The 14,610-nt window shown below is 39.6% G+C and overlaps 1 protein-coding gene across 2 annotated transcripts in view; it reads left to right on the plus strand.

Annotated features, from left to right (window-relative positions):
- The window catches only part of dgt1 (dim gamma-tubulin 1), a 98,576-nt gene extending 85,180 nt beyond the window's left edge, over positions 1-13,396 (plus strand). Inside the window, exon 10 of one of the 2 annotated variants that reach the window (XM_071660732.1) lies at positions 9,805-13,396. In XM_071660732.1, coding sequence (XP_071516833.1) covers positions 9,805-10,035 — 231 coding nt within the window. In that variant the 3' untranslated portion in view covers positions 10,036-13,396. Of the gene's footprint in view, positions 1-3,909; positions 4,222-9,804 lie in introns of those variants that run through there. The other variant, XM_071660734.1, reaches the window with a different exon arrangement.
- The last annotated feature ends 1,214 nt before the right edge of the window (positions 13,397-14,610 follow it).

The raw sequence follows: 14,610 nt of genomic DNA on the forward strand, positions 1-14,610 counted from the left end.
TCACACACCCCTGCCATAGACTGACATTCACTGGGACCAATCACTCTCCTCTCTTCCTTCTCATACACATGCCTCACATCCTTGCTTCTAGCAACTTAGCTCCCACACCATATACTCTAAGTTAAGACCTTTCACAAAGTATCTCTCTCAACCCTTTTCATATGCCTTCTACAGATCCGTAAATGCTACATACAAATCCCTCTTGTTTTTCTTAAGTATTTCTCATGTACATTCTTCAAAGCAAACACCTGATCCACACATCCTCTACCACTTTTGGAACCACACTGCTCTTCCCCAATCTGATGCTCTGTACATGCCTTCACCCTCAATCAGTACCCTCCCATATGATTTCCCTGGAATACTCAGCAAACTTTTGCCCCTGTAGTTTGAACACTCACCTTTATCCCCTTCGCCTTTGTACAGTGTCACTATGCATACATTCTGCCAATCCTTAAGCACTTCACTATGATCCATACATACATTGAATATCCTTACCAACCAATCAACAACAGTCACCCCCCTTTTTTAATAAATTCTACTGCAATATCGTCCTAACCTGCCACCTTGCCGGATTTCATCTTTCACAAAGCTTTCACTACCTCTTCTCTCGTAACCAAACCATTCTCCCTGACCCTCTCACTTGCACACCACCCCGACCAAAACACCCTATATCTGCCACTCTTATCATCAAAAACATTCGACAAAGTTTCATAATACTCACGCCATCTCCTTCTCACTTCATCACTGCCTTTATTACTTTCCCACTTGCCCCCTTCACCAATGTTCCCATTTGTTCTTTTGTCTGATGCATATTATTTACCTCCTTCCAAAATATCTTTTTATTCTCCCTAAAGTTTAATGATACTCTCTCACCCCAACTCTCATTTGCCCTCTTTTTCAGTCCTTGCACCTTTCTTTTGACCTCCTTCCACTTTCTTTTATACATCTCCCATTTCCAATTCCTGCTGTAGCAAGGAGGCATAAAGAACAGATGACAGAACCATTTTATTTATTATATTTCATCACTGTTTCCCATGTCAGCCAGATTCATGCTAGTGAAAATTTCTTTTCAGTTTGGTTTGTTGTAAAACATAAACCCTTGATAACTAGTTTATTTCATACTTGTTTGCCATTTCGCGTACTAGCAAGGTAGTAACAGGAACAAACAAAGAACAGCCTTATCAGCTTGTGTGTATGAGGCACCCAAACCAGATAACCAATTCACATCCAAGTTCCACATACCATTCCATGGTTTCCCCTGACCACTTCCTTATCCCTGGTTTAGCCCAGTGACAGCACATTTCTCCCTGTATTTTACAGTGCTTTTATTCATTCCAACCCATGTACACCTCTCATCCTCCAGAGTTTTCAGTCCCTGATAGCTGAAAGTCTCTAACTCTTTCCATCTGTCTCCTCCTCAGACTCTCCGTCTGCTTTGCTTGACCCACTTTTGACACATATGTCCTCTTAGTCAGTCTCTCCTCACTCGTCCTCTCCATATTTCCTGATCATTTCACTACACCAGACATCACCTTTTGCTCACACATATGGACCACTAGGAACATGGTACATGAACTGACCTCTGATCTCGTGCCCGTCTTGATAACACTCCACCTGGCCTACCCAATCCACACAACAATCAAAAACTTAGACAAACGACAGGAAAACAGACTGGCCAGCTTTCACATATGACATGGAAACAAAGCTCCAGAAACTTAAGTATCGATGATTTTCCATCCCTAAATCATGGTATCTTGTACTTCATCAGCATTTTCAACTAAGCCAACAAAAAGCACATCCACAGGGACATAGAAAGAAATTTAATCTAGATTTTTTGCCTCATGGTATACACTGTATGAAAGAAAGAAACCAGATCAGACAGAATCACCCTTTGTCAGTTGAAATCAGATATAAAATCCAAACTCTAAACATCATCACCACTAAACTAATCCCTGAGTGACAAACTACAAATTGGCACTTCATTTTCAGTGCATTGAACCACAAGACACACAGCAACAAACTCTGGTTGATGTTAAAGATCCACTTGTAAAGCACTGAAGCACCTGTGACCCACTTCAGTGACATCCTTTCTCTTGAAGAGTACACAGACATATAAATGAGACTTCTCAGAAATCGGTCGCAAACTAACCCTACCCCAAAATAGGAAAGTCATGAAAAAAATACACAGTATCAATCCAGAAGCAACTGCCCACCCACCTTTCATTGCTGCCAATACAAGCATTGCAATTAAAACTATAGAACTTTCCTGAAACAGGCCCTGGCAATGTATCAAACTTTCACATAAAACACTTTGGCCCATTTGCAATCTGAGCACTTACAAACATTTGTAAACACTCTTGGTACTATACAACAAAATCTTTAACATCTGGAAACTTGGTAGCATAATACCAATCATAAGGCCACTAAACCACTCAATTCCCCTTCCAACTGCCCTATATCTCTTCTCCCTTCAGTATCCAAACTGTGAAAATCTGAATGATAGCAGAATATCCCACTCTTTGTGCCATCACATGCTTCAAACAAAGCATTTAACTTTATTCCACAACACACTGTCATACAAAATGTACTTGACACCACCTTTCACAATAATGACAAAAAATGGTTGGCCAATTTCATAGCTGGGTGCCATGCTTGTCACTCACCTTAACAATGGAGTTCCCTGAAGAGGAATTCATTTTCCAACCTTCTTCACTCTCTTCCTCCATGATATCCCATTACCTCCAGGAAACCAAAACATGAAGGTCCTTTTGTATGCTGGTGATCTCAGAATTGCACCACAGCACTTTGTCTCCAAAGTAGCAAAAACGGGCATGCACCACTATATTACACATTTGGAACAGTAGTTCACCCAGAGCACCAACAGGCATGCAGCACTACTTTACACAATTGGAATAGTGGCTCTCCCAAAGCAACAACTGGTATGTAGCACTACATAACACTTTTGGAACAATGGCTCTCCCAGAGCAACAATAGGCATGTAGCACTACTTTACACATTTGGGACAGTGGCTCTCCCAGAGCAACAACAGGCACATAGCACTACATTACACAATTGGTACAGTGGCTCACTCAGAGCAATAACAGGCATGCAGTACTACATTACACTGTTGGAAGAGTGGCTTCCCTAAGCAGAATGTCTACATCTCCACAGAGGTCTTTGATCATTTTATAACCCCAGACAAACAAGAATCCAGTGCACAACTTCCAGTCACCTTAAATGGAGAGTCACTCCCAGTGAACAAAAGAACAACCTCTTAAGGCATCACATATGATGCACACTACATTCACCCCACATCAATAACATCAGCACAGAATCATCACACAAACTAAATGCCTTCAGAACACTAACTGGCACCAGATTTGGACAAGAAAATGGATCCTTTAGTATCATCTGCAAACAATTCATCCACTCCATTTTAAACTATGCTTCACCTGCCTGGACTTCCACCTTCTCATAGGCAAGTATGACAAAGCTGCAAACCCAGAGAGTAGTCATACGTATTCGCCATTTCCCCGCGATAGCGAGGTAGCGTTAAGAACAGAGGACTGGGCCTTTGAGGGAGTAGTACATTCAGAAGAACCCCTGGCTGCTTAGCAACTAAAGATATTGATCACTTTCATAATGAAAGACAAATTCTCCAAGTATAGTACCATTACAGCACACTTGCCACTCAGTTCTATACAACATCGTTAGATCCCTCCTACCCAAACCATTTTATAACTAATCACCAGCACCCAATCAAGAATATAGCCTATCCCTGTGTCACACTTCAGAAGCTTATACCCATTGATACCTCACCCCCCAGCAAACATACCTTTGACAATACACACACTGAAATAACCCAACAAGTACTAAACCTTACTGTGCCCCCCTCCAATTCTGTTTCAGAGATCTGGATAATATATACAGATGGGTATATTAGAACTCATTGGAATTTGATGTAAAGAAGTTTGAACATATAAGTCATTGGACTGCTAATACTATTGCAGTGCCTACATACAGAGGCCCTCCAGGAATAGAAGAATAGAGTGTGCAGCAACTATCAGAGATACGGGAATTATCAATGAAAATTTTAATTCATGGAACATACTGAAAAGATGGTGCTTTCGAGCCAGATGTGAGTGGAATGATATGGAGAACATTTACAGCAAGAGACTGACAGTTAATGATGAAAATGTTTAATGTATATACTAGAGGTAAACTTGAATATTGATTTGTTTTATAGCCTTTAGTAAATCAGCTTAACAAGATAAGAATAAACGATTATTTCACAAGCAAGATAAATAGGATATAGCATATGATTTACCCTGAACTATTAAAAGAACTAGAGCTTTACCTTCTGAAATGTCAAAGTGAGAGATATGTGATAATATGCGCCTTGCAACAAATAGGGGGAATGAAAGCAAAAATTATGAACTTGAGAGGAAACAGGCAAGGAAGATACAGAATCATTTAATCAAGTGATTTCTGGAAACATAACAAAAGTGCACAAAACAAAGATGCGTGAAGGCCCAGCAATAGGACAGAACTACTTTTGTTTGTTGCTACAGTAGCATCAGTGTTTACAGGCTCACTTAATTTTTTTTTTTTAGTTGTTTTTATTGATTTATAGGATATTAACATTCAGTGGTTTCAGCAGGACCCACAGTTTAGGAAAAATACGGAAAGTATTGCATGCTTGGTTTGAGAATGATTGTTTGAGGTAAATATATTTTTTTTATTCTTTTTTTATCATACTGTATGGAATATGTCAGTACTGTTTGAAATTTTGATGAATTGCATAAAGTAGGAGAAACACGGAGTAAGTCATACCAATGTTTTTAGAATCATCTCAGTTAATTCCTCCTATACAGACATTCACTATTGGCAAGAATTTATTGTGAAGAGTTGATAACTAATTCTGCATTATGATCTACCTGCTGTTGGTCCTCTAAGTTTTGGTTTAAGGTATTAGATCACGCAAGAGCCATATTCTGTGTTAGTGATATCTGTTAGAAATTCATAGAGCATACACTTCTTTGGCATTTAGTTTACTCATACTTCAACGTGCAACAGGGTTCTGCTCCTGGAATTCCCGTTGCAAGTAGAACACTTGACACCCATTATAAAAGGGGTTAATGTTACATTGTCAAGTTTCACTCCTTGGACCTATTTAGCTGTCTTTTCTTTCTGCTTCACTCACACACAGACTACTGGTATTCTGTCCACAAACATACAATCTTTCCGTGTCACACATAACACTTGACAACACTTAACTCGCACAGTTCATTCTTCCTAACTCTAGATTTTCCTGCAGTGAGCACTGTGTGCTAGCCCTGCCCTTTAGCAAAATGATAGAAGCAGTAGATAAAGAAGTAAAGGAACATTAGACAGGTGCATTAGGTAGAAACATTAGGTAGTAGTAGTAGTAGTTAGCAACAGTAGGTGGGAACATTAGGTAGAAGCAATAGGTTGGAACATTAGGTAGGAGCCTATGAAAACACTGCACTTAAGTGAGGTGGTCTGTCCATTGAGTTGACCTCTGTCAGTGGCTTGTTAAGGGTGAGGCACTAAAGGCTAAGAAGCGGCACTGGAGTTCACCAGTTATGGAGTTTCTCTGCCATGGCCACCCCATTGAGGGTGTTCCAAAAGGGATTTTTTTTTTTTTTTTTTTTTTTTTTTTTTTTTTTCCCGCTGTCTCCCGTGTTTGCGAGGTAGCGCAAGGAAACAGACGAAAGAAATGGCCCAACCCACCCCCATACACATGCCTTGATTGAATCCACTGACAGCACGTCAACCCCGGTATACCACATCGCTCCAATTCACTCTGTTCTTTGCCCTCCTTTCACCCTCCTGCATGTTCAGGCCCCGATCACACAAAATCTTTTTCACTCCATCTTTCCACCTCCAATTTGGTCTCCCTCTTCTCCTCGTTCCCTTCACCTCCGACACATATATCCTCTTGGTCAATCTTTCCTCACTCATTCTCTCCATGTGACCAAACCATTTCAAAACACCCTCTTCTGCTCTCTCAACCACGCTCTTTTTATTTCCACACATCTCTCTTACCCTTACGTTACTTACTCGATCAAACCACCTCACACCACACATTGTCCTCAAACATCTCATTTCCAGCACATCCATCCTCCTGCGCACAACTCTATCCATAGTCCACGCCTCGCAACCATACAACATTGTTGGAACCACTATTCCTTCAAACATACCCATTTTTGCTTTCCGAGATAATGTTCTCGACTTCCACACATTCTTCAAGGCTCCCAGAATTTTCGCCCCCTCCCCCACCCTATGATCCACTTCCGCTTCCATGGTTCCATCCGCTGCCAGATCCACTCCCAGATATCTAAAACGCTTCACTTCCTCCAGTTTTTCTCCATTCAAACTCACCTCCCAATTGAATTGACCCTCAACCCTACTGTACCTAATAACCTTGCTCTTATTCACATTTACTCTTAACTTTCTTCTTTCACACACTTTACCAAACTCAGTCACCAGCTTCTGCAGTTTCTCACATGAATCAGCCACCAGCGCTGTATCATCAGCGAACAACAACTGACTCACTTCCCAAGCTCTCTCATCCCCAACAGACTTCATACTTGCCCCTCTTTCCAAAACTCTTGCATTCACCTCCCTAACAACCTCATCCATAAACAAATTAAACAACCATGGAGACATCACACACCCCTGCCGCAAACCTACATTCACTGAGAACCAATCACTTTCCTCTCTTCCTACACGTACACATGCCTTACATCCTCGATAAAAACTTTTCACTGCTTCTAACAACTTGCCTCCCACACCATATATTCTTAATACCTTCCACAGAGCATCTCTATCAACTCTATCATATGCCTTCTCCAGATCCATAAATGCTACATACAAATCCATTTGCTTTTCTAAGTATTTCTCACATACATTCTTCAAAGCAAACACCTGATCCACACATCCTCTACCACTTCTGAAACCACACTGCTCTTCCCCAAGAGGTCTAAATTGACAGATTTTACATCTTAAGTGCAGAAAGCATACAAGAAGGTTTATATGCAGAATGTGCATGAGATGGGGTTCCATAAATGTAGAACTCCCTCCCCATACAATAGAAATAGGTAATTGCAAGAAAACCCCAGCAACAGACAAACATTCTGCGGCTCAATGCCAATGGCATCAAAAAATACAAAGAAATATTCAATCATCTATGAGAACGCATCATCCACGTCATTCTTATCCAAGAAACCAGACTTGCATCTAAATCCACCCTTCTGCCTTTCTTCAACTACACAACCTTAAAAGAAGACAAATAACAAGGGCAAGAAGAAGGCCTCATTACACTTGCCTACCAAGTCATGCCATTTTCCAATACCACTAACAATACAGAACAGTTCAAAGACAATGACAACACTAGAAATACAGTCCATAAGAGTTATACTTTACAGTACCAGTTAAAATATAATCAACACTTATGTGTGTACCTACTCCATCCACATGCCCCTTCACTAATACTTCTAACTGCAAAACCAGACCAACATACCCAACACTTGTTTCTATGGAGATATCATTGCCCACCATAACGCTTAGCTCAACACTCCTACCCAAGATTCTTAAGGTGAACTACCCATAAACTAAGTGCAACCTCTCACTATCCTCATCTTACACAACCAACCAACCAGACTCTCAACCCACCACTTCTAGCAAGTGCCCTTACTTGACATCACCTTTTGTTTGCAAGCACTACACACATAAAACATCTGGAACACACTACACTCTGACCACCTGCCCATCCTGATAACACTCTACCTCGTCCACACAACTATCAGAATGACTTACAGATACTACAAGAAAGCAGACTGGCCAACCATCAAACACTACATAGTACCAGAACTTTAGTATAGATGATTTTTCCAACCACGAATCATGAAGTCTCATCCTTCAATTAAAATCTCCAAGCAATCCAGAAAAAAGCACATATCAAAAGGATATAGAAATAAATATAGCTCAGATCTCTCTGCACAAGTCACTCACTTCATGAGACAAAGGAACCAGGTCAGAAAACCAGTTGTCATTATTTGAAATCAGAAACTAAACCCACTAAATTACAGCATCTTAACCTAATCACAGAATGACAACCACAGATTGGCACTCTATCCTCAACATGATGAACAACAAGACCCATAGCACGTTAAAGAAGATTCACTGTTGCTGCACCAATCCAGTTGTCACTCATGAGGCATTCCTGACCCATTCCAGCGTTACTTCTTTCAAAGAACACAAACATACTCATGAAAAGAACACAAACATGCTCATGAGAAACTACTCAAAAATCAGCCACAAACCACCCTCCCACCTAAACAGGAAAGTAATGAAAATACTGAAAAAAAATCCACTCACAAACAACTACCTTCCTCTCTCTCATTCCCACTATTCAAAGCATTGCAATTATAACCTTAAAAACTCTTCTTCTTATGGCCCTCACAACATAAAAGACTCACATAAAACACTTGCTCATTTGCAATTCAAGTTCATACAGATACCTTCAATCACTTCTGGCACACAACAACATTCCAAACATTTGCTAGCATGATGCTGATCCTGAAACTCTTCCAAACCACTCAGTTCTCCTCCTCCTACTGCCCTATTTCACTTCTATCCTCGGTATCCAAACTGTCTGAAAATAAATGAACCACAAAGCCAATCATTCCAACACCACATAGTACTAGTGGCAGTAGACATCATTAAAGCATCTGACATTGTCCCCCAACATATGCTCACATTAGAGATATTCGAGACAAACCTCCTCAGTGCTAAAAAGAATAGTTGGCCAATATTGTAGCTGTTGGTAGGTAGTAGTTGGTAGGTAGCGAACGGCCAAGTTGTTATCAGTACTACCTGCCTGGGTATTGGGAGGGTTGGTGACATCTGCTTAGTGAGCCAGCACTTTAGTGGTTGTCAAGTTGCACATCTCTGACCTAGGTAGGTGTCTATTCTTTCTGCTTCACTAACATGTGGATTACTGGCATTCTGTCCACAGACATACAGTCTCTCCCTGTCATATGTAACTTTTGACAACACTTAACTCATGCAGCTCATTCCTCATAATTTTAGATTTTCCTGTGGTGAGCATTATGCCTTTTGGCAAAATGGTAGGAATAGTAGATGGAAGTATTAGGTAGGAACATCTGGTTAGGAGCATTAGGTAGAAATAGTAGGTAGAAGCATTAGATAGAAGTCATTAGGAACATAAGGTAGGAGCCTCCAAACACTGCGCTACACTTGCCCTCTGCCAGTGGCTTGTTAAGGTTGATGCGTCACTAAAGGCTAAGAAGTGGTATTGGTGTTCTTTAGTTATGGAGAGACTGTTGCCTTGGCCACCCCTTTGAGGGAGTTCCAGTTGAAACAGGCATCATAAATATAGATAGATATCATAGCTGTTTACCAAGGTATGCTTACTCGTAATGGCTTTACCACTAAAACATTTATGATTGTAATGGAGCTCCTCAAGGAGCAGTTCTTTGTCCAACCTTCTTCAGTCTATTCTTGCATGACCCCCTACCCATAGCAGATCATAACATGAAGGCCCTTTCATATGCTGTTGACCTCACAATCACATCACAACACCTTGACAATGGCAACAATAACTCACTTGGAACATTGGCTCTCCCAGAACCATAAATTTAATCTCGCACCATTATAAATTTTTGTGACCATTTATTCTCTGTAGTTGATATCAGATTGCTCAGTGCTTGAAAGGTATTTATTTTCTGGCTAATTTTCACATTCTTACTTTATCAGCCTGTCAGTTCACCACCTCTAGAAGACATGGAGAGCAGCAATGTTGACATAGGCACTGATGACCTTGGTGGTCAAAGTTCCAGCAGTCATCTGCCTCCACCTGGACCTCAGGAAATCATTGACCTCTCAGAAAGTCATAGCTTCATTGTCACTGAGCTGCCTCCTGAAAATGTCATGGAAGGAGATGGAGAAGAACCTGATGAAGTGCCTTCTACAGAGAACAAGACGTGAAGACAGTTTTAAAAGACTTTCCTTTGATATATTTTGTGCAAACAGAGCAGGTGTACAGAAGTTTTCTTTATTTTGATGTTTTTATGAGATATATTTACAGTATTACCTTGTGCTTTCATTCTTAGACAGACAGATATAGGCATACCAAATAACTTACTGTAATTGTTATTGGGAGCTTGCATTACCAAAAGAGAGATTGGTCAACTTAATTGCCTAATCCAAAGAAAATGCATTAAAAGTCACCCTGCCAGTCATTGATTTTCCTGGATATTCTTGCTTTTAATGGGTTTACTATGCAGATTGTTATCCAAGCACCATATTTTGATATAATTCAGACTGTCTTAAGAAATAGGTCTAATTATTGTCAATGAGAGTACCCTTAACTTGGTAGGTTTGGTTGAGAAAAATAACTTTTTTCTCTCATACTTTTTTGCCATTGTCTGGAGCGGATAAAGAAAAGGCCTTGATTCCTCACATCCATCTTCTAGATGTCATGTAATGCTACAGCCCCTTTATCCACAAGCAGGCCCCATACACCCTTCCATTCTCCCCAGCTGCTTCATATGCCCTGGTTCTTTTCACTAACAGTACATCGTCCCAGTTCATTCTATCTGTGCAAGCCTTTAACCCTCCCTCATGTCCAGGTCATGAGCTCTCAAAATCTGTTTCACTCCATCCTTCCATATCCAGTTTGGTCTGTCCCTCCTCCTTGTCCCCTCCACTTCCAACAAGTATATCCTCTTAGTCAACCTCTCCTCTCTCATAGTCTCCATATTTCCAAACTATTTCAGCATGCTGTCTTCAGCTCTTTCAACTATACTCTTCTTGGTACCACACCTCTCTCCTGTTATTTATTACTTGATCAAACCTCCTTACACCTCATAATGTCCTCAAACATTTAATTTCCAACACATTATTTCTCTTCTGTATATTCTTATCTGTACCCCTTGCCTCACATCCATACATTGCTGGGACTACTATACCTTGAGACATACTCATTTTCAGCTTCCCAGATAATGACCTCTCCACACATTCCTCATTGCTCCCAAAACCTTCCCTGCCTATCCACTTCATTGGTTCCATTTACTGCAGTGTCAACTCCCAGGTATGCAAAACTCTTCCTCCAATTTTTCTGTGATCAAGCTCACATTCCAACTACCTTTCTCTCAGCTTTGCTAAACCTAGTTTCCATGTTTTTTTTGTTTCACATTTACTCAACTTTCTCCTTTCACACACTCCTAAACCCAGACACCAACTCCTAGTTTTTCACTCAAATGTGCCACCAGTGCCATGTCATCAGCAACCAGAAACTAACTCCCTTTTTAGGCTGCTTTACTCCCAGCAGACCCCATACCTGCCCCTCTTTTCAAGACCTTTGCATTTATTTTCCTCACTACCCCATCCATGAATTGATTAAAAAGCTGTAGTTGCTTTGCACACCCTTACTGCAAACCCCAGTTCACCTAGAGCCACTCATCCTCCTCTGTCCCTACCTGAACACATGCCTTATTCTTGTAATAAAATCTCGTCACTGCTTTTAATAGCTATGTTTGCAAATTATTTATATGTAATACCCTCCATAGTGCATCTTTATCTGTACTGTCATGTAGTTTCTCCAGATCCATTAATGACACACAGATCCTCCTGTTTCTTTAAGTATTGCTCACACACCTGAACCATGCATCCACTACCACTCTTGAATTCACAATGTTCCTCCTCAGTATGATGATCTGTACATACCTTCACCACTCTTCCATATGACTTTCCAGGTATGTTTTGTAAACTTATGTATTTGTAATTTGAATGTTCTTCTTTGACTTACCACTTCCCCAATTGCCCCTTTAATTGTTGCTCCCAAGTATTCTCATGGCTTCATCACGCTATTAACCAATTTCCAAAACATTGTATTCTTCCTGAAGTTTGCTGATACCCCAGCTCTCAGTACTGACACACACACACACACACACACACACACACACACACACACACACACACACACACTTTTTTTTATATATCTCCTGCACCTTCCTCTTGATCTCCTGCCACTTTCTGTTGTACATCTTTCAATCACTTACACTCTTCCCTGAAATATTGCTTGTACACTTCTTTTTTTTTTCGTTTTTCTTTTTTTGACTGGCAACTTCATCATCTCACCACTCACTACCCTTCCTCACCTGCCTCACTCACCTTCTGCATGCCACACACTTCTCACACAGTCTAGCATTGCTTCTTTAAATATCTCCTATTTCTCACCCATTTCCCTAGCTTCATTTACTTCCACCTTTTGCCATTCTACACTCAATCTCTCCTTGTATTATTTCTCACAAGTCTCTTTACCAAGCTCACTATTTTTTGCCACTCTCCTCTAACCCATCTCTTTTTCTTTTCTCCAAAAGCCTCTGAGAATCATCATTGTAGCCCCCAACTCTTTATGCTCAGACTTTCCAATAGCTGCCCCTTCTAAGCACATTCATATCCAAAAGTCTGTTTGCATGCCTGTCATTAGAATGTATTCCCATAATGCCTGCATACCATCTTTTTTACACACATACGTATACTTTTGTATGGCGCCTCTATTTAAACCAGGTAATCCATCACCAGTCCATTTCTAGCACACAGCTCCATGAACTGTTCACCATTTACATTCACCTTACTGAGTACTCCCATGCATCCCTCCAAAAAGAGTATATAACCTAAACTGCCGTATTACTCACTTTTGTATTTGAATCTCCCTTAACTGATAATCAGTCTCGTGCTTCAAAACCAGCTACGCTCAGCTTCTCCCAAAATTCTCTCTTTTATCTATCTTTCATCTCATGGCAAGGTGCGTAAGCACTAATTACCTCCTTCTCTTAATCCATTCATTTTTATTCACCTTCTATGACATGCAAGGAATACCCAGGTAAAAAATTTTCTCCCCTATCCCCAAGCATAGACATTTTTATTGATATATTCCTAAAAACATCAAATAGAAGCAGAATATTATTGTTTGTAAATATATTTAACTGCCTTTCTGAAACCTGAAAATATATAGGCTTGAATTCTACAAATTAAAAATAGGAAAGGTCTTTAAAAAGTAATGTTATTGGAGTATGAACTTTTAGGTATGAGGTTAATAGAATGGGAGGTTTCTACTTTGAATTTAAGCTGCTGAAGCATGAATTTTCAGCTTGGGAATTAGAGAGAGGTATTATGACATTGCATATATTTGTTGAAATAAGAGGAGGTTCTTTATTTGACATACTGACCTCCACTTAAGTAGATGATGTGATATTCAGATTTTTGGTGGTCATTTATATGAAGAACCATTTAGTGCCACAGTTATTTCCACATTGAATGTTAGCAATGAAAATGAAAATTATCCTGGTATTATTTTGCAACCCTTTTCACTTATGTCATGAATCTAAGCCATTAATTATTTAAGTAAGATGAGATGTCTTTATTGTCAAATTGCATACATGATACAAAATGAAGTTCTTTATGGTTAGAAGCTCAATTTAAGGTTAAAAAAGTATAAGAGTTATATGATAGAAATTATAAGATATCACATAAGAGTACTACAAGAATCATCTATTGCACTGAAAAGTTATATAGATGGTTAAACAGTAGAATGCTTTTTGGTACAAATGATTTCCTGAATCTATTGGTGTGCTGTACAGGCAGAGACAGTCCTCTTCCTGTTCCACTTTTATGTTTGTATGATGTCAAACCTTTTGTTTGTAGGATTTCCTACTTTTGTTTGTATGATGTCAAACTTGTTTGTGTTATGTTCCACCTTTTGTTTGTGTGATGCCCCACTTTCTGTTTGTATGATGTCTCACGTTTTGCTTGTATGATGCCCCACCTTTTGTTTGTGTGATGACCCACTTTTTGTTTGTATGATGTCCCACCTTTTGTTTGTGTGATGTCCCACGTTTTGTTTGTGTGATGTCCCACTTTTTGTTTATATGATGTCCCACTTTTGTTTGTATGATGTCTCACTTTTTGTTTGTCAGATGTCCCACCTTTTATTTGGGTTGATGTCCCACTTTTCTTTTTTCAGTGCCCCACTTTTTGTTTGCATTATCTCCCTCTTTTTGTTTGCATAATGTCCCAGTTTTTTATATGATGTCCTACTTATTGTTTGTATGATGATCCACTTTTTGTATGATGTCTTACTTTTTGTTTATATGGACTCGCTTTTTATTTATATAATGCCCCACTTTTTGTTAGTTTGATGTCCCATATCTTGTTTGTGTGATGGCTCACTATTTAGCTGTTTGGTGTCCAAATTTTTGTTTGCATGATGTCTCGCTTTTTATGATGTCCCACTTTTTTGTTTGTATGTTGTCCCAGTTTTTGCGTGTATGATGTCCCACTATTTGTTTATATGATGTTCCACATTTTTGCTGTTAAACATGAGGTAGAGTGAAGAAAATAGGGGACTAATAAAAGAAAGAAATATAGTATTTATTACAATCATATATTCTGAGATTATCAAGTATTAGTGTGTATAGGTATGATAAGAAAAGGTCAAACAGGAAATTTTAAAGTATATTACTTAAGCAAAAAAAAAATCAATTGGTACAAGAATCC

This window comes from Panulirus ornatus, chromosome 72 (genome assembly GCF_036320965.1).
Source record: "Panulirus ornatus isolate Po-2019 chromosome 72, ASM3632096v1, whole genome shotgun sequence".
In the NCBI taxonomy this organism is placed as follows: domain Eukaryota; kingdom Metazoa; phylum Arthropoda; class Malacostraca; order Decapoda; family Palinuridae; genus Panulirus; species Panulirus ornatus.